Genomic DNA, 18,853 nt, shown 5'->3' with positions numbered 1-18,853 from the left:
GCCGGAGTACCGGTACCCCCTGTATATAGCCAAGTTATCGTTACTCATTGTGCATTTATTTATTCCTCGTGTCATTATTTGTTCTATATCGTTCTCTCTGCATTGTTGGGAAGGGCGCGTAAGTAAGCATTTCATTGTTGGTCTACACCTGTATTTCACAAAGCATGTGACAAATAACATTTGATTTGATTTGAAGTCCAATATAACTAATTGGAGAGTTTCTATTTTGTCAGGCGGTGTGTCAGGCGGTGTGTCAGGCGGTGTGTCAGGCGGTGTGTCAGCCAGTGTGTCAGCCGGTCAGGCGGTGATTGTCAAGCAAATAACTGCCTGTCTCAAGGTAATTGACCGTTAATTAACATAAACACATTTAGCATCTCCTGGCTTCCACACATAGCCTACAAGCCACAGATGCAGACCTTTGGAACATCTACATTTTAAAAAGTCAAATAAATCCATATAATATAGCCTATACTTTTACAATAAATCCATTATCTAATTTTAGACAGGTCTAAAGCAACATGATATGAAGAAAATGTAATCTATTTCAGAATAACAGAATGAGTTGTCCTTCTGTTAGGCTCTGATCTGGCTGTGCCATATGGCTGTGGGCTACACTAGTTCATTTAGCAGACAAGATTTGTGTAGAATTTTGTGGCATTATTTTATAGTAGGAAGAATACAATTGAACATAGCTGACTAAAATAGAAAATATATTTTCTCCAAACTGCACGAGGGAGTGCGCACATGAGGCTATTCTGTGTTTAGCAGTTAACAAAGAAACAGGTCCTCTTATATGCTTCATTTAGAGCTATTTATGGAACTTTAGTTGTGATACAAATGTTGGGCTAAATGTTTTGATTTTTAGTACATTCTAAGGCTGCTGTCGTGACTTTACTTTCATTAAATTGATGACTGTTATTTATTTAATCAACTAAATCTGTTTAATTTTTACCCAATTAAATTAGTCATGTAACAATTAACTCATTAGAATTTGGGGCACACCGGAGGACCTTGTTTAAAGAGTTACCGTCTCCCGAATTAAACTCTATATGTCTTTACCTATCACATCCATAAAACAGTCAACGTATTAATCATTACCTCATACCATATTATCATTCTGAACCGTCGTAACCTCCTTGCATCCACAAAAAAAAACAGCCTTAATCATGATTCAGTACTACACAAATTGGTTTAATTATTTATCTACTAGCTAACTAAATAATAACACAGAATAAACATACACCCTTCACATGAGACAAAGGTCCCTAGTGGACTGACACAATATGACGGCTTATTACAACAGAGAATTGGGGGGGGGGGGGCACTTATCGTGGATACATTTATAACTATTGTCACATTAATCATATACGTTGCACTCAAACTGCCAACCATTTGGAATAAGACATCATTCATGTATTTACGTGTGAGTGCCTTTGTTCGCCATTTATCTCTGTCGGAACCAGTCCTTCTTAGGAAGGATGTGGGTTGGCCTTTCAGTGGCACGCTTGTAAGGCTCTGATTGTCCTAAAGGGTCTGGCCCCGTCTTTTCTACTGTTGTTCACTCTGGAAGATAGCCAGCTGTGTCGACGGTTCCCATTGGTGATGATGGTAGGAGAATCCGGTGATTTGAGACTCGTAGTAAGATGGGATGGTTTGAAGAGTAGTATGATGGTCCCGCTTAGATTTGCTTTTCTCGATATCTGACAGCTAATAAGCCGTACCAGTGATTGTCTTGTAGGTGAGCTTCTCGCCTACACCTCGTGTTGATTATTCAAGGTTCAGGATTCAGACCACATTACATGCACAGCTGCAACCTGGCAATGTTCTGGTCTGAAATGTTCATTCTTAACTAGTCTTTTTAAGCACTCTGGTCAAAAGGGAAAGTTCCATTGGGCTGACACGCTCTTCTGACCTCATTCGGGACGTGACTACTTACTGTGCGAAGGATATGATTGCAGGTTATCTCCTATGACTCCTAAAATCACATTTCTAACAAAAATAATTGCATACTTTTTTATATTATAAGCACAACGTATTGGATGGAGGCTTGACTGATAAAGGAGATATACTTTCCAAGTTACAGTATTTCGCCCATACAATTTTTTATGACATCACAAAATAAAAATCTATATGAAATTAGTTGTCTATAGCTCCCAACTAACCATTCCCCACATTCCTATGTTAGAATTATTGTTCCAGTATTCACGTTTGACTGTGTTAGTTTCGTCAGGAAAATGTCTGTTAACAAAGAACATTCCTTGGGTTAAATACGGGAGGGGGAAAGAAAGTCTCCTTCTCCTGTAATTTACATCAAGGTGTGAACTGTTGACCATCCAGAAGCTCTGATTTGGGCAGTTGTGGAATTAATAGAACCCCTAGCATCAAACAAACTTTTTTAAGCAATGAGGCTGACGCAACAGATCAGAACGTTTAGCTTAAAATGTTTATAAACTAGTAGGCTATTTCTTCACATCATCAGCGCAGCAATGCGCACACGGCAGGAGGCTATAAACGCAAATGTTCCAAAATGCAATAAATTAGCGGGAGAACGCCGTTCTCAAAAGTGACCGCAAATGCGAATATGCATGTAATGCTTTTATTATAAAGGTGCATATTTATGGAGAAAATAGTTTTCCCCAAACTTGAAACTCAGTTGCTGCTTGGTGTATGTATGCCAGTTATGCTCTACACCAGTTATATAGCTGATTTAACGTGCTTCATTTTAAGAAGTTATTTGGCCACTTTAGTTGTGATGGGCTCTCATGAAGTGTTTGATTCGATTTTTGATTACATTTGCATTGATGTCAGAGTGATTAGAGGAACCATAGAATGCTGAGTACCAGGCAAATTTGGTAGGCTACTACTGAACATCAGCAGCATCAGAGCTAATTGCCGTGACTAGGCAGTGTGGAATTTGACTGCTGTCATGACTGGTGACTGCAGGTGTGGCGGTAATACTGTCACCGTAACACCCCTAATCATGTGTCTCAATTATGTGTGGGAATACTTGGGAACAGATTTACAAAATGTAAATCACTTGAAGTGGATTTCCTGGTAATTTTACAGTCTTTTATGTCCAACAAATAAAATTCAAAAAAATTCTAAAATTGTTCTCAGAAAACCACTCGCGGGGCCACATTCGTCCCGTTGGCCGCCTGTCGGGGAATCCTACTCTAAAAAATAGTTAGTAGAGAGGAAGGCTACGTTGGGGATAAAGGAGGGACAAGAACCACAGAGGATCCAGGAGTGACTACAGAATGTTCAGGAGACCAAACACTCAGTAGAGTTCAGCAAGAAAGATGCAGAGAGAGTGATAGCAGACAGCTTGCAGGTCTTCACTGCTCTGGCCCTCTCCACTGAGAGAACCCGGGCTGAATTCATTGAGTTGTTCAGGAGAAGCAGGAAGCAGCCACAAAACTGGATTTAGGGCTGATTAAAGAGCTGGAGCAGGGAATCACTGATCTATGTAGGAGACACACTGACCTGAAGCAGCTCTCACATACTGATGACCACCTCCACCAAAGCTCCCTATCCCTGTACCTCCCTACACTTACCAAGGGCTGGTATGAGATCAGTGTTTACAGTAAGCTGTGTATGGAGAGAGCTGTGTCTCAACTGGAGGAGACAATAAATACATAAATAGCTGAAGAGGATGCAGTGGCTGTGACTCTGGACTGTGATACAGCAACTCTTCATCTCATCATGCTTGAGGACAGGAAACAAGTGTGATTGGAGGCAGAACACAGAATCTCCCTGACAACCCAGAGGTTTAATGTAGATGTGGCCAGAGAGTCCATCAACAGGAAGGATTTTGTGTTGACACGGTGACCTAAGGATGGATACTGGTATGTGGGACTGAGGAATAGGGATAAATATGAGGCCTTAACCACTCCCGTTACTCACCTCTTTCTGGATGAGAAGCCTCAGAAATTGGGGGTGTTTGTGGATCATGAGGAGGGTCAATCTATAATGTGGAGGCCAGGTCTGATATCTACTCTTTCATTGGCTGCAACTTCACAGAGAAACTGTATCCATATAGCCACCCTGGTAATGTTATTGGTGAAAACTCAGCCCCCATTGGTCATCACTCCTATCAATCACTGGATCAGGGTCCAATAAATGTACAGGGCTTTCACTTCATATTAAATGTAACTAAATATAATCGAAGTAATCCCCAAAGTAATTATTTATCATGAGTAGGCCATAAACAATAACTAGTAATGCTGGTTAAAATCTTAACTTTATAGTTCTAAATTGCTGAGGTGTAGTCACTTTCAAGGACACAAGCAAGTACACAGTACAAATATGGTACAACATATTAAATATGATGTATTTCCTATTCAACCAAACTATGAATACAGTGCATTAGGAAATGATTCAGAACCCTTGACTTTTTCCACATTTTGTTACAGCCTTATTCTAAAATGTATTAAATAGTTTTTTCCCCCCTCAACCTACACACAATACCTCATAATGACTAAGCAAAAACAGGTGTATAGAACATTTAGCAAATTTATTAAAAATAACGACACACAAGCACAACCCCATCAGTGAAACAAATCTATCATTATGGTTAACCGGACCATCTAGTTCATTTTAAAGTCCAAAAATGGATGTAACAATTCCAGATGACCCTTTTTTTAAAAGCAATCCCTGATAGAAAGTGAACAAGTGCACATTTCAGAGAGTATAGTGACATAACTCCATGTGATTTAAGGCTATGGTGTGTATAAAACCTAAGCACCATAGTACTTAGCTATACTTTAACAAAATAAAATCTTCATATATATATATATATATATGTAAAATCAATGAATGCATCGAATTGCTGAGCGATTGCAGTGAAAATAATCAGGAGGTAAAAGCAGAAGTTAGGTTTCATTAGTCACCTCAATGTCACTCTTAACCTTATACTACCACAGGCCAGCACCCCCGGCTATAACAGTCGAAGGGAAGACTTCTGCTGTCTCATTATATTAGCCTGCATTAATTACATGCTACAATATTGATGCATCATCAATAACAAATCAATGAAATAAGTTGGACCACTGATTAAAGATAAATAAAAAAAACACAATAACCCTAATTAAATAAATATGACTATTATGTTCACCTGGGCCGTGTTCTGTTGAGCACAATGTAGCAAAAATGTTAGGCAACAGAATAATTGAGCATTTTTTTATGGAACAAGTTCAGGTAATATCAACATTTTTTTAATCCTACTGTTTAAAAAAAAATAAACAAAGATTCTGTTTTGTGCCAATTGAACACACACCTAACTAAAAGTATATTTTTTTGAAAACCCAATTCTAAACATCTGAAATACCTGTTAAGATGCCTCGCTTTCAAATAACTATTGCATGAAAGTAACACAACAAAAAAAGGGTATTTTAAAAAGAGTAGAAAAAGATGTCATACACATTCATTATTTATATATTGCCAGTCATTTCAGGAATTTAAATTGCATTTCTAACGGAAACATTCTTTGTCCAATTCAACAGAAAATAAGTAAACAGAAATTGACCCGGAGTTGTTGTTGTAACTTCAGATCAAAACAAATACCTCAAAGTGGTATTGAGAGCAAATCATATGATTATTTTCTCATATTAGTATTTTCTTACAATCAGTCTTTTGTTAGTCTGTACCACTACTGCAAAATGTTTAAATCAATAATACTGTAAATGTACAAAAAAAAGTTACATATGACTCCTAAAAACATTCTGATGATTTAAATCATAGAATAGCAATGAGTAGGTTACTTTTGTACCATTTACAAATGTTTGGAAGTTGAAAACCTGACATTTGGACTCACTGACATTGAAATGGCCTCATTGCTTTTGAGAGGAAAGAGTTATTCAAGACAAAATAAATATGTATTTATTTTCTATCATTTGTACCTTGCATCTGGGAAGTTGCCTGGATGTGCTTTCACTACTATCAAAATTATTTGAATTGTAAAAAAAAAAAAAAAGGCTAAATGTTAAGAGTAACTTGAAATAAATAAATGTGACAAGACATGTAAAACTAAGATGCGTTTTTGAGTAAAGACAATACTCATGGAGTGTGCCTGCCTATTTCTTTCTATTCTGTATTATTGTGTGAGGAAACGTATATCAAGCATCTCAAATCATATCAAACATCTTTCAATAGGATGCCTATTGGCAAGGTACTTCAAAAACTTTGATAGTCATTCAGAGCAACAGAAAATAATCATTTGCAACCACATTACATCCTTATCGCAATAAAATATATTAACTATACATCTTGATACTTGCAAAATATACATCCACAACAACGTTCTTTCTCAACATAATTCAACTGTTGTATAAGATACAAATAAAAGCAAACAAAATAACTGAATAAGAGTCCAGTAACACAGGCAGGACTGTTATACACACACCTTCAAGGTACAATCTGAAATGTCTGTCTGCTGTGGCCAGACAAAATGCAAACAATCTATGCTCAAAAGCACACGCACACAAACTTCAATCTCAGAAAAACCCATCCCCTTACTCCCACCAGGTCAGCACAAAAAAAATCACTATAGATCTTTAACCTCACGACCTCTAACCTCGCACTAGACAGAAGCCAGTGTATGAAACCACCCTGATTCTGCAAAATAGAGGGATTTATTTAGACTGTCATGATGTTGACGGAACATGAAAGCGTAGCCTCTCTGAGGTCTGCGGATGGGGTAGATGGTGGACGGTGAGCCCTTCTCATGTGGAGGATGGGGCCATGTGTCCGTGAACACGGAAGCGGTACACGCACGTGTACTTCAGGTGACCCCAGTTACTCAGAACGCGCAGCTCCACATAGCGATAGGTGGCCGTGGTAGGGTTCTGAGAGAAAGAGAGGGAGAGAAGAGGAAGGATAAAGAGTTAGCATGAGAAACTCAACTGAGGGTGGCAGATTTCAGCTGTAGCAAGCCCCAAAAGTTAAACCTAGCCAGCCTAACCCTGACTAAGTTTGAATGACGCGACTCACGGGCAGTTGGAAGGTTTGGATTGGCTCTCCATGCTGGTCATAAGTGAAGGTTCCCAGGCAGGTGCCGTCTTCTGTCTCGGTGGACATACCCTGCACAGAGGGAGAAATAGACGAGTGATATCTCTTAAGGGAGAAACCAGTCCTTAGCGTACTGCTCCAGACATCTCGGTGGGAAATGTCCGACAGAAGATTCTACATGGAATAGGGGGGGGGGGGTCACAGTATCACAGTTAGGTCAGGTGTCAGAGGTGACTCACATAGACAGAGAAGGCCTTGGGGGCGCTGTCGATGCGTCCGGTGGGGGCGGTGGATACAGGCAGGTGTTCCAGGGTGACGTGGGTGATGTGCGCGGGATGAGACAGGGCGATGACTAAGGTGCCCTGCGCACCGTGGAACGCCCAACACTTCCCAGCCTGCGCAGGCTGGCCCTGAGGGGCGGGGACAGGTGAGGTTCACGTTTAGTTAGATTAGAAAATGCAAAAAAGAAAAGGAGACAGAGAGAAAAGGAGAGTGGAGATTCCTATTGACATGGTGGCAACAAACAACAAAGAAAGCATATAAAAAGAGCTAGAAAGAGGTACCTGGAGAACTGTGCGGGGGCTCTCAGAGGAGTACCAGAGAGGTATGCCCAGGAAGGTCACACATGCCGAGCGGGTGCGGTACGTCTCGGAACACCGAGTGCTCACAATGCTGGCACCTTGGGACTCTAAGGCAAAGTCCGGCATCCTGTCAGCCAATGGAGGACTGCAGTCCTTCACAATCTCTTTCACTATCCGTGGCTCATTCTGGGGCACATTCTCATGCAGCCATTTGGCCATGGCCTCTTTGAGCTCGGTGGTCAGGTGTGCGTTGGCTTTGGTGGGGCTGGGCTCTGGGGGAGGCTGGTTCTGGACAGAGTAAACCTGTTGCTGCAGCTACACAATAGACACCAAATCCATTAGGTTAGGAAGGCTCATCATTCATGTTGTCGGAGTCCAAAAATGGCACCCATTCCCTATAAGTGCAGTACTTTTGACCAGGGCACTACATAGGGAATAGGGTGCCATTTTGGACTCAGCCATTCATATTTCAGTTATTCAGCACACATACGTGGCTCTGGTGCTACAAATTTGACCGGGTTTGTGTACCTGTTTGTGGGTGTGTACATTACCGTGGCAGTCTGGTCCTCCAGGGCAGCGACTCTCCCCCTGACGTGTGTGTGTTGCTCCTTGAGGTCGTCTACCTGACTGGAGAAGCCGGCTGTCTGCTGGCTCAAACGACGTTCCCAATCCAAAGGATCCACACTACAATATAATAGAATCAATTAAAATAAACATGTGTAACTATTTGTATGAATATAATAAGATTCAACAACTGAGACATAAACTGAACAAGTTACACAGACATGTGACTAACAGAAATTGAATAATGTGTCCCTGAACAAAGGGGGGGTAAAAAAAATCAAATATAACAGTCAGTATCTGGTGTGGCCACCAGCTGCATTAAGTACTGCAGTGCATATCCTCCTCATGGACTGCACCAGATGTGCCAGTTCTTGCTGTGAGATGTTACCCCACTCTTCCAAGGCACCTGCAAGTTCCCGGACATTTCTGGGGGGGAATGGCCCTAGCCCTCACCCTCCGATTCAACAGGTCGCAGAAGTGCTCAATGGGATTGAGATCCAGGCTCTTCGCTGGCCATGGCAGAACACGGACATTCCTGTCTTGCAGGAAATCCCGCACAGAACGAGCAGTATGGCTGGTGGCATTGTCATGCTGGAGGGTCATGTCAGGATGAGCCTGCAGGGCATGAGGGAGGAGGATGTCTTCCCGGTAACGCACAGCGTTGAGATTGAGTGCAATGACAACAAGCTCAGTCCGATGATGTTGTGACACACCGCCCCAGACCATAATGGACCCTCCACCTCCAAATCGATCCCGCTCCAGAGTACAGACCTTGGTGTAACGCTCATTCCTTCTAAGATAAACGTGAATCCGACCATCACCACTGGTGAGAAAAAAACACAACTCGTCAGTGAAGAGCACTTTTTGCCAGTCCTGTCTGGTCCAGCGATGGTGGGTTTGTGTTCATAGGCGAAGTTGTTGGCGGTTAAGTCGGGTGAGGACCTGCCTTACAACAGGCCTACAAGCCCTCAGTCCTGCCTCTCTCAGCCTATTGCGGACAGTCTGAGCACTGATGGAGGGATTGTGCGTTCCTGGTGTAACTCGGGCAGTTGTTGTTGCCCTCCTGTACTTGTCCTGCAGGTGTGATGTTTGGAGGTACCGATCCTGTGCAGGTGTTGTTACACGTGTCTTGCCACTGTGAGGACGATCAGCTGTCTGTCCTGTCTCCCTGCAGTGCTGTCTTAGGCGTTTTACAGTAAGGACATTGCAATTTATTGCCCTGGCCACATCTGCAGTCCTCATGCCTCCTTGCAGCATGCCAAAGGCATGTTCGGGCAGATGAGCAGGGACCCTGGGCATCTTTCTTTTTGTGTTTTTCAGAGTCAGCAGAAAGGCCTCTTTAGTGTCCTAAGTTTTCATAACTGTGACCTTAATTGTAACGTCTATTTAGTGAGAAAAATATGTTTGACTGTGACTGTGATGGTATGAGGGACAGCTGGGAATTTAGCCAGGACACCAGGGTTAACACCCCTACTCTTACAATAAGTATCATGAGATCTTTAGTGACCACAGAGAGTCAGGACACCCGTTTAACATCTCATCCAAAAGACAGCACCCTACACAGGGCAGTATCCCCAATCACTGCTCTGGGGCATTGGGATATATTTTTTGGACCTGAGGAAAGAGTGCTTCCTCCTGGCCCTCCAACACCACTTCCAGCAGAATCTGGTCTCCCATCTAGGAACCAACCAGAAGCAAGCCAGCAGTGGGATGCAGGGTGGTATGGAGGGTGGTATGCTGCTGGCTAGTTTGGGATGTTAGATTGTCTCATACTTTTCCTATTCACCAATGTCTTAAATCCTTTCAAATCTGCATAAGGAGCTAGGGGTAGTTTCTGAATGGGGCCGGCTCCCGAGTGGTGCAGCAATCTAAGGCACTGTATCTCAGTGCTAGAGGCGTCACTACAGACCCTGGTTCGATCCCAGGCTGTATCACAACCGGCCGTGATCGAGAGTCCCATAGGGCGGCACACAATTGGCCCACGGCGTCATTGTAAAATAAGAATTTGTTCTTAACTGACTTGCCTAGTTAAATATACGTTAAATAACTAAATAAAATAAACACTCACCTGTCCACTCTCACATTCCTCATGTCTGTCCTCACGTCTGTCAAGTCTGTCTGTAGTCTCTCTACCATCTGTTGGGATAGACAAGTGCAAAAACCACATCTCAACCCTGTATGTAAATAACAACACCGCTATAGTATAAAACCCTGGAAATGAAACTGGTGCTGAGCGATTAACCAACATTACATTTTTTCCGGTTATTAATTAAACAACTAATTGACCGACATCGGTTCAAGTACTTGAATTCCGTTTAGTTAGTTTTTTTTCTGAGCCCAATGCAGTTGTAGACAGAAATCAAATAATTCACGAAAGAAATCAAGTCAAGAACTATGTGGGACGCTGGGCTGAAGGGAGTTGTCGTTTTCATTAAGCAAATATTCAACCTAGTTCAGCGCAGAAATGTGGTAATTAACCTCAATGTCCATAACCCACTGCACCAGTTTTTTTCCACCTCAGACAGATCAGAGAGGAAGAGGCGAAGTGAAAGGTTTCACTCTCGCCAGAATCTGTCTAAAATAAGCCCAATGCATTTCTATGGGCTTATTTTGGACCTCAGCTTGTCGCCAGCCTTCCCTCATTTGAGACAATGACTCCCAATGTCAGAGCAGAGACATGAGCATCTCGTTATTATAAACAGACCTCTGGACATTATACACTTTTTTATCTGCTACGTTAGGTTAGATACACACAGTCATTGAAAATAAGAATTTGTTCTTAACTGAATTGCCTAGTTAAATAAAAGGTAAAATAAATTAAAATAAATATATGAAAAAGTACTATCTCACAACTTGATGAAACCTTCACTCTTGCGCAGACATTTAGAAACGAAACATGCCAATTTGAAAAATAAGCCACAGGAGTTTGAGTGAGAATTAAGATGACTTTAGAGTAGTAAAACATATACAGTTGAAGTCGCAAGTTTACATACACTTAAGTTGAAGTCATTAAAACTCATTTTTCAAACACTTCACAAATTTCTTGTTCAGAAACTATAGTTTTGGCAAGTCAGTTAGGACATTTGTAGGACTACTTTGTGCATGGCACAAGATTAATTCACTGTATCACAATTCCAGTGGGTCAGAAGTTTACATACACTAAGTTGACTGTGCCTTTAAACAGCTTGGAAAATTCCAGAAAATTATGTCATGGCTTTAGAAGCTTCTGATAGGGTAATTGACATAATTTGAGTCAATTGGAGGTGTACCTGTGGATGTATTTCAAGGCCTACCTTCAAACTCAAAATAAATCAGCCAAGACCTCAGAAGAAAAATTGTAGACCACAAGTCTGGTTCATACTTGAGAACCATTTTCAAATGCCTGAAGGTAACACATTCATCTGTACAAACAATAGTCACACCGCTCAGGAAGGAGACGCGTTCGGTCTCCTAGAGATGAACGTACTGGTGCAAAAAGTGCAAATCAATCCCAGAACAACAGCAAAGGACCTTGTGAAGATGCTGGAGGAAACAGGTACAAAAGTATCTATATGCACAGTAAAACGAGTCCTATATCAACATGACCTGAAAGGCCGCTCAGCAAGGAAGAAGCCACTGCTCCAAACCCACCATAAAAAAAGCCAGACTACGGTTTGCAACTGCACATGGGGACAAAGATTGTACTTTTTGGAGAAATGTCCTCTGGTCTGATGAAACAAAAATATAACTGTTTTGTCATAATGACCATCGTTATGTTTGGAGGAAAAATGGGGAGGCTTGCAAGCCAAAGAACACCATCCCAACCGTGAAGCATGGGGGAGGCAGCATCATGTTGTGGGGGGGATTTGCTGCAGGAGGGACTGGTGCATTTCACAAAATAGATGGCGTCATGAGGCAGGAAAATTATGTGGATATATTGAAGCAACATCTCAAGACATCAGTCAGGAAGTTAAAGCTTGGTTGCAAATGGGTCTTCCAAATGGACAATGACCCCAAGCATACTTCCAAAGTTGTGGCAAAATGGCTTAAGGACAACAAAGTCAAGGTATTGGAGTGCCATCACAAAGGACTGACCTCAATCATATAGACAATTTGTGGGCAGACCTGAAAAAGCGTGAGATCAAGGAGGCCTACAAACCTGACTCAGTTACACCAGCTCTGTCAGGAGGAATGGGCCAAAATTCACCCAACTTATTGTGGGAAGCTTGTGGAAGGCTACCCGAAACGTTTGACCCAAGTTAAACAATTTAAAGGCAATGCTACCAAATACTAATTGAGTGTATGTAAACTTCTGACCCACTGTCAATGTGATGAAAGAAATAAAAGCTGAAATAAATCTCTCTCTACTATTATTCTGACATATCACATTCTTAAAATGAAGTGGTGATTCTAACTGACCTAAGACAGGGAATTTTTACTAGGATCAAATGTCAGGAATTGTGAAAAACTGAGTTTAAATGTAAACTTCAACTGTATAAAAGCGACAGATACCATTAATAAGAAGGGGCTAGAGGCACCTTATATGGTGAGCTACCGAGTGGCGATGACAGGCAAGCCCCATACTATTGTGGAGGACTTAATTGTTCCTGCTGCCGCGGATATGGCTGGGACAATGCTGGGGGAAAAGGCCCAAAAAACTATACAGACAATACTCCATCAAACAACACGGTTTCACGACGCATCAGTGACATGGCAGGAGAGGTTTTGAAACAATTACTGCTTCGCATACAAGCCAGTTAATTCTATGTGTTACAGCTGGATGAGCCAACAGATGTGGCGGGCCTGGCACAGCTCATGGTATATGTCTGTTACATTTCTGGGGGATCAATTAAGGAAGACATCCTCTTCTGCAAACCACTGGACAACAGGACAACAGGAGATAATATTTTTAAAGTACTGAACAGCTTTGTGACATCAAATGGACTTTGGTGGTCAAGATGTGTTGGTATCTGTACTGATGGCGCAAAAGCCATGACAAGAAGACATAGTGGAGTGGTAAGGCGCGTGCAAACAGTTGCTCCCGACGCCACTTGCGTACGTCTTGTTGCCAAGGGAATGCCTGACAGCTTGAAAGACGTTTTGGACACTACAGTGAAAATGGTTAACTTTGTTAATGCAAGGGCCCTGAACTCTCGTGTATTTTCTGCACTATGCAATGTCATGGGCAGTGACCATGTAACACTTTTACAACATACAGAAGTGCGCTGGTTATCATGGGGCAAAGTATTGACACTTTTTTTTTTTTAATTGAGAGACGAGTTTAAAGTTTTCTTTACTGACCATAATTTTCACTTGTCTGACCGCTTGCATGATGACGAGTTTCTCACACGACTGGCCTACCTGGATGAGGTTTTTCTCACCTGAATGATCTGAATCTAGGATTTTTTAAAATATTTAACTAGGCAAGTCAGTTAAGAAAAATTCATATTTACAATGACGACCTACCGGGGAACAGTGGGTTAGCAAAACGACATATTTTTACCTTGTCAACTCGAGGATTCGATCCAGCAACCTTTCGGTTACTGGACCAACGCTCTAACCACTAGGCTACTTGCCGATTACAGGGACTCTCCGCAACTATATTCAACGTGTGGGACAAAATTGAGGCTATGATTAAGAAGTTGGAGTTCTTCTCTGTCTGCATTAACAAGGACAAAACACAGGTATTTCCATTATTGTATGATTTTTTTTGTGTTGAAAGTGAACTCAAGCTTACGGACAATGTCAAATGTGATATAGCGAAGCACCTGAGTGAGCTGGGTGTGCAATTACACAGAAACTTTCCCGAAACGAACAACACAAACAACTGGATTCGTTATCCCTTTCGTGCCCTGCCTCCAGTCCGCTTACCGATATCTGAACAAGAGAGCATCATCGAAATTGCAACAAGCGGTTCTGTGAAAATGTAATTTAATCAGAAGCCACTGCCAGATTTCTGCATTGGGCTGTGCTGAGTATCCTGCCTTGGCAAATCATGCTGTTAAGACACTGATTCCCTTTGCAACCACGTACCTATGTGAGAGTGGATTCTCAGCCCTCACTAGCATGAAAACTAAATACAGGCACAGACTGTGTGTAGAAAATGATTAAAGACTGAGACTCTCTCCAATACAACCCAACATTGCAGAGCTATGTGCATCCTTTCAAGCACACCCTTCTCATTAACCTGTAGTGAGTTATTCACAGTTTTTAATTAAGAAATAAAGTTTTATATGTAAGATGGCTAAATAAAGAGCAAAATGATTAATTATTATAATATTATTATTTGTGCCCTGGTCCTATAAGAGCTCTTTCCCACAAGCCGGGTTGCGACAAAAACTCACACTCATTCTTATGTTTAATAAATGTATCGTATAGTGTGTGTGGCAGGCTTACAATGATGGCAAAAAAACAACATTTGAGAGTGCGCTGACCCTGGTGCTAGAGGAGGAGGTGCGCAGCTGGAGGTTGAATGTTTGAAGGAGTACGGGACTATAAAAGGTTTGGGAACCACCGCTGTAGAGTACTCACCTCGGTAACAAATGTCTGCTGGTGGTCTTTCTTCTTAAGTGTTTCTATTTCTGTCTGCGGGAGAAACACGCACAACTCAGTTCAGCAAAAATGAATACACCCAAATGAACTATAGTTTGTATTCTCTCTCTGTCTCTCTTACCAGGATGGTGTTCATCTTGGCTTCCAAAGCAGAATTGAATACTGACGCTTCATCCTGCAGAAGGAGTTGACAAACCTTATTGTACAATCCAGGAGTAGGTTACATATGCAGTGCGTCAATGCAGCATCCTTTCAAATCAAGAGAAAGATGATAGAGAGATGACTGGCGGGTATGTGGTCCTATCAGATCCTACCATAGCCTTGGGAGGCAGACTGAAGACAGGGGGTGGAGTCGGGGTGATGACTGGTCGGTTCAGGGTCATAGTCGGAGTCAGGGTGGACCATACTAAGGGGGCAAGGTGCCAGCAGCCTAGCAGAGAGAGGCAGAATAGACCTGAATACGCCAAGGGGCACCGTATCATACAGGTTTCACAGACAACATTTAGATGTGTGAACATTATTGTGTCTACATTATTGCTCGTATAGTATGTGTTGTACTTCTGTTAGTGCCATTTTATACGTTCCCTCAGTGAATTAGTAAGTACTATGGTTAGGGATGTCATGTGTGGACAACTTACATCTAGCACCAATAAAGTAAAAGTGCAAGTATACACAGCTTGCTGTTGGTTCTTTTCATGGCAGTTCTATATAACTATAGACTGTATGATTATGGGGTGTGATGCCACTCACCAAAAGTCAAGAGGAGGAGGAAGGCAATTAGAATGGCCTTCCCCACACCGGCAGGGACAAACGGAGGGGCTACAGGAGGAGACAGAGTTAAAGCCGATGCTAAAAAAAACAAGCTACAATCATTGAGACAAGCTAATGCTAACAAACAGACTACAAGCATAGAAACAAGCTAATGCTAACAAACAAGCTTCAAGCATTTAGACAAGCTAACGCTATGCTAATGCTAACAAACAAGCACACACCCACACATTACTCACTCCAGCTGGAGCTTTTCCTGCTGGCGCCAGAGCTCTGGCTGGCGCTAGCACTTTGTCCGTACAAAGACGTGTATCCAGAGTATCCTTTGAAACGTCTTGCCTCTGAAGAGGAGTAACCAGAGCTGTCCATGGTGCTGCTCTGGCTCTGGGCCTGGTTAAGGCTGGTCTGGCAGGAGGGGAAGCCCCTGGGGCTAGGAGCCAGATTCAGGCTGGGGGCTGGTGCTGGAGCCACACTGGGAGGCTCCTGGAAGGTCTTCCTCCTCTGAACCAAACTTGAGACCCCTGAGGGGCAAGGGTTGCGGGGAGAAAGAGAGAGGGTCAGATGGTCCGTTTTGAATAGCCATAATAGATAACTATAACCACAGACAGAAAAGGCTTGCCAGCTAGCTAACTAACAACAACAACAAAGCAGCTACCCTAGCTATCTATGTAACTACAATTCAAAGCTAACCTACCTAGCTCACTGTAATACAACGCATACAGTACTGAGTGCACAGTAGACGGTGAAAGTAACTGAGGGAGTGTCATTGGGACCGTGGATGCAGAAAGTGGGGTGAACCGTACCAATGTTGTCCTCAGCATTACTGAGTGGCTCCATCGTGCTAGTGGTGCTAGCCACGCTGTTGGCCCGGCTGGAGGTACAAGTGGAGGCCACTTTATGACCCCCTCTCTTCCTCTTGGTAAAGACCCTGATAGAGAGAGAAAGAGAGAGGAGGTTGATGAGAAAGAGAGAAGAGAGAGGGAGAGTTTGACATGGTGTTAAAGTATTAGGCCTACTGTATAAGGTTATACTGTACAACATGGAAGACACACACCTCACAGGGCTCTCCCTGTAGGAAACTGAGGAGGATTCGTCATCCTCGGAGGATTGGTTGTAGTATCCCCCTAAAACCAGCCTCATACTCCGTCGCGACATGTCTGACAGAGAGAGAAACAGAGAAGTGTCAATGCCACATATAGGCTACTGCGTGACAAGCCGACTTAAATTGGAGGAATCACTCACACACCTATCAATAACAGCACACGTTGTAACATTCCCTTGGTTTACAGGTCTTCACACGTAGGACTTTATTTACAGTAACGGTCAAATAAAAGTTGTTAACACAAGGGTTACATTTTTGTAAAAAAAATTTTTTGCTCTCCTGTATAATCTCTAATCCAGTTACTCCCGAGCACCTCACGCTGCTTTCTCTCTCTCACACACACTCTGGGCATGGTACAATGGGTGTGAGTGTGTGTTTGAGTGGTGTGCAATAAAAAAGGTTTCTCAGTAGATCTTGTGTAGGACTGAATACAACACAGGTATAATTGGTATAGTCATATGAAAAGGCTAGAGCTACCAAATCCATTTTACTCAGACAGCATAGAAAACCAGGCTGTTTGGGAATGAACTTCAACTTCCAAACAGGGCTAACACGGATTAGAATTAGCAGACAAGTACTGCGGAGAAGCTCAAATATGGGGAAAGGCACGTGCGGAGTGAGATGATGTGATGTGTGTTTGTATGTTCACAGAGACAGGAAGCTAGAGCGTGCATCTGTGTGACTGATAGGCACATTTAGAGGACAGAGTTGACAGCGAAAAGGAAGTTGACTCACACTAAATCACCAGGTTTAACAACTACAGTAACAAGTTTAGGTTGCTTAGGCCGCTAGTAGGCCGGATACAGTGCATGTTAGTTTCCATGGTTACTGACAGACAAACAGCCACTGGTCGGACTAGTGACCAAGTGGGATAGAGCCAACACCATGAGCTCAGGAAAATAATAACCAGCCGGGTGTGCATTCAGTTCATTAAAGTTCAAACGTTTTACTAGCCTACATTGTGTGACAGTTTGTACTGAAGGACACGTTTCTCCAAAACAGTGCACCCTGTTCTTCAACAATCCTTGTGGTAGCCTTTTTGCTCCAGTTTGTTGGGTGTGGCCCGGCCGACAGGCCAGGTATGGCCTGATCAATATGGGTGACCATTTGAAATAGCAAAAAGCTTATTGTGAGGTCCCTTGTTAATTCCCAGCCCTAGAGAGTCCCGAGAGTGGAACATATTGTACTGTAATTCTCTCAAACCTCTATTCCACTGAAAAGGACACTGATACTAAAGACACAAAAAGACACGAGCAAACACGTGAATGTGTTGCCACAACAACTTGAAGCTGATCCTAATAAGTACATTGAATGATGTTCCTCCTATGTGAACTACAGCGGAGAGAGTGAGGGTTGGAAAGTGAGGGCTCTGTGTTCAGGGTGGGGTAGAACGGGGAAGCCATTGAAGGAATAGATAGGATGACTACTGGCATAAAGCCAGGTAAAAGAGACCACCACACACTTAGACAGACAGACAGTGTGCACAGCAATGCACATATAACGACACACATACTGAGAAACAACATCCATGAATGCATCGCGTGTACATATTTTGGCTAACTTTTTAGATATATGGTTCTGTGTACAAATCGAATAGGATTGCATGGCTAATTTTACAAAACAATGCTTAGATCGGCTATAGCAGCTTGGAAGATAGTCATTACCCCCACAAGTCCTCTTGACAAGTGGAAATATTTACATTCTAGCTTCGTTCTAGCCAGCAACATAGCCAGCTAAAAAAACTGCTAAAGTTAGTTAGCTACATTTGATCAACAAACTGCTGCTGGACCTTATCGGACGCTGTCTGTCCGGACATAAACAAACGCATCATCAACAAAAGAGGTGGGAAAAAGTTATTCATCTGCTTGCTAACTAGCAAGCTGACAGCACATCACGAGTTCACAGCATAGCTAGTGTAGTACAATTAAAAGTGCATAAACAAAGTTGGTGTAAAATAACGGCGATATTTGTCCTGACTTACTCCGTTGTTGGGGCGCCTTCGTGGGCAAGGCATAGGCAGCGAGCTGTCAAACCACTTCCAATTTGAAAGATAACTTGGCCAGTTGCAACCATGCAGCCCAATACATTTCCAACCACTAACCTATCGGCAGAACGGGGTAATAAATGAGCCAACCACTTTGTTTTTGCTCTTCGTAACACTTTTACAATCTGATACAGTTACTACATGGACAGCTACGTTAAGGTTGCTGTACTTGACAGCTTGGAAGAGGAGGAGCCGGCGGGCCAGAAGTCGCTTGCCTGTCGGCTTCTCATCGTTTCGAACAGAAAACACGACAATGTG

The 18,853-nt window shown here is 42.5% G+C and overlaps 1 protein-coding gene across 1 annotated transcript; it reads right to left on the bottom strand.

The window, feature by feature from the left end:
- Nucleotides 1–4,494: 4,494 nt before the first annotated feature.
- LOC118964621 (SUN domain-containing protein 2-like) lies at nt 4,495–18,853 on the bottom strand. The gene is made up of 14 exons (XM_036977863.1): nt 18,533–18,853; nt 16,504–16,606; nt 16,253–16,377; nt 15,689–15,970; nt 15,432–15,500; nt 14,996–15,111; nt 14,803–14,856; nt 14,661–14,714; nt 10,219–10,286; nt 8,138–8,270; nt 7,569–7,901; nt 7,245–7,415; nt 6,988–7,077; nt 4,495–6,842 (listed from the first exon to the last, which is right to left on the bottom strand). Exons 2-14 carry the CDS (start codon nt 16,602–16,604, stop codon nt 6,720–6,722), a joined length of 1,719 nt encoding a protein of 572 aa, XP_036833758.1. The 5' UTR covers nt 16,605–16,606; nt 18,533–18,853; the 3' UTR covers nt 4,495–6,719.

The sequence above is a fragment of the Oncorhynchus mykiss genome, chromosome 5, assembly GCF_013265735.2.
Source record: "Oncorhynchus mykiss isolate Arlee chromosome 5, USDA_OmykA_1.1, whole genome shotgun sequence".
NCBI lineage: Eukaryota > Metazoa > Chordata > Actinopteri > Salmoniformes > Salmonidae > Oncorhynchus > Oncorhynchus mykiss.
The sequence above is the reverse complement of the archived record's forward strand: the minus strand, read 5'-3'. Positions and strand labels throughout refer to the sequence as shown.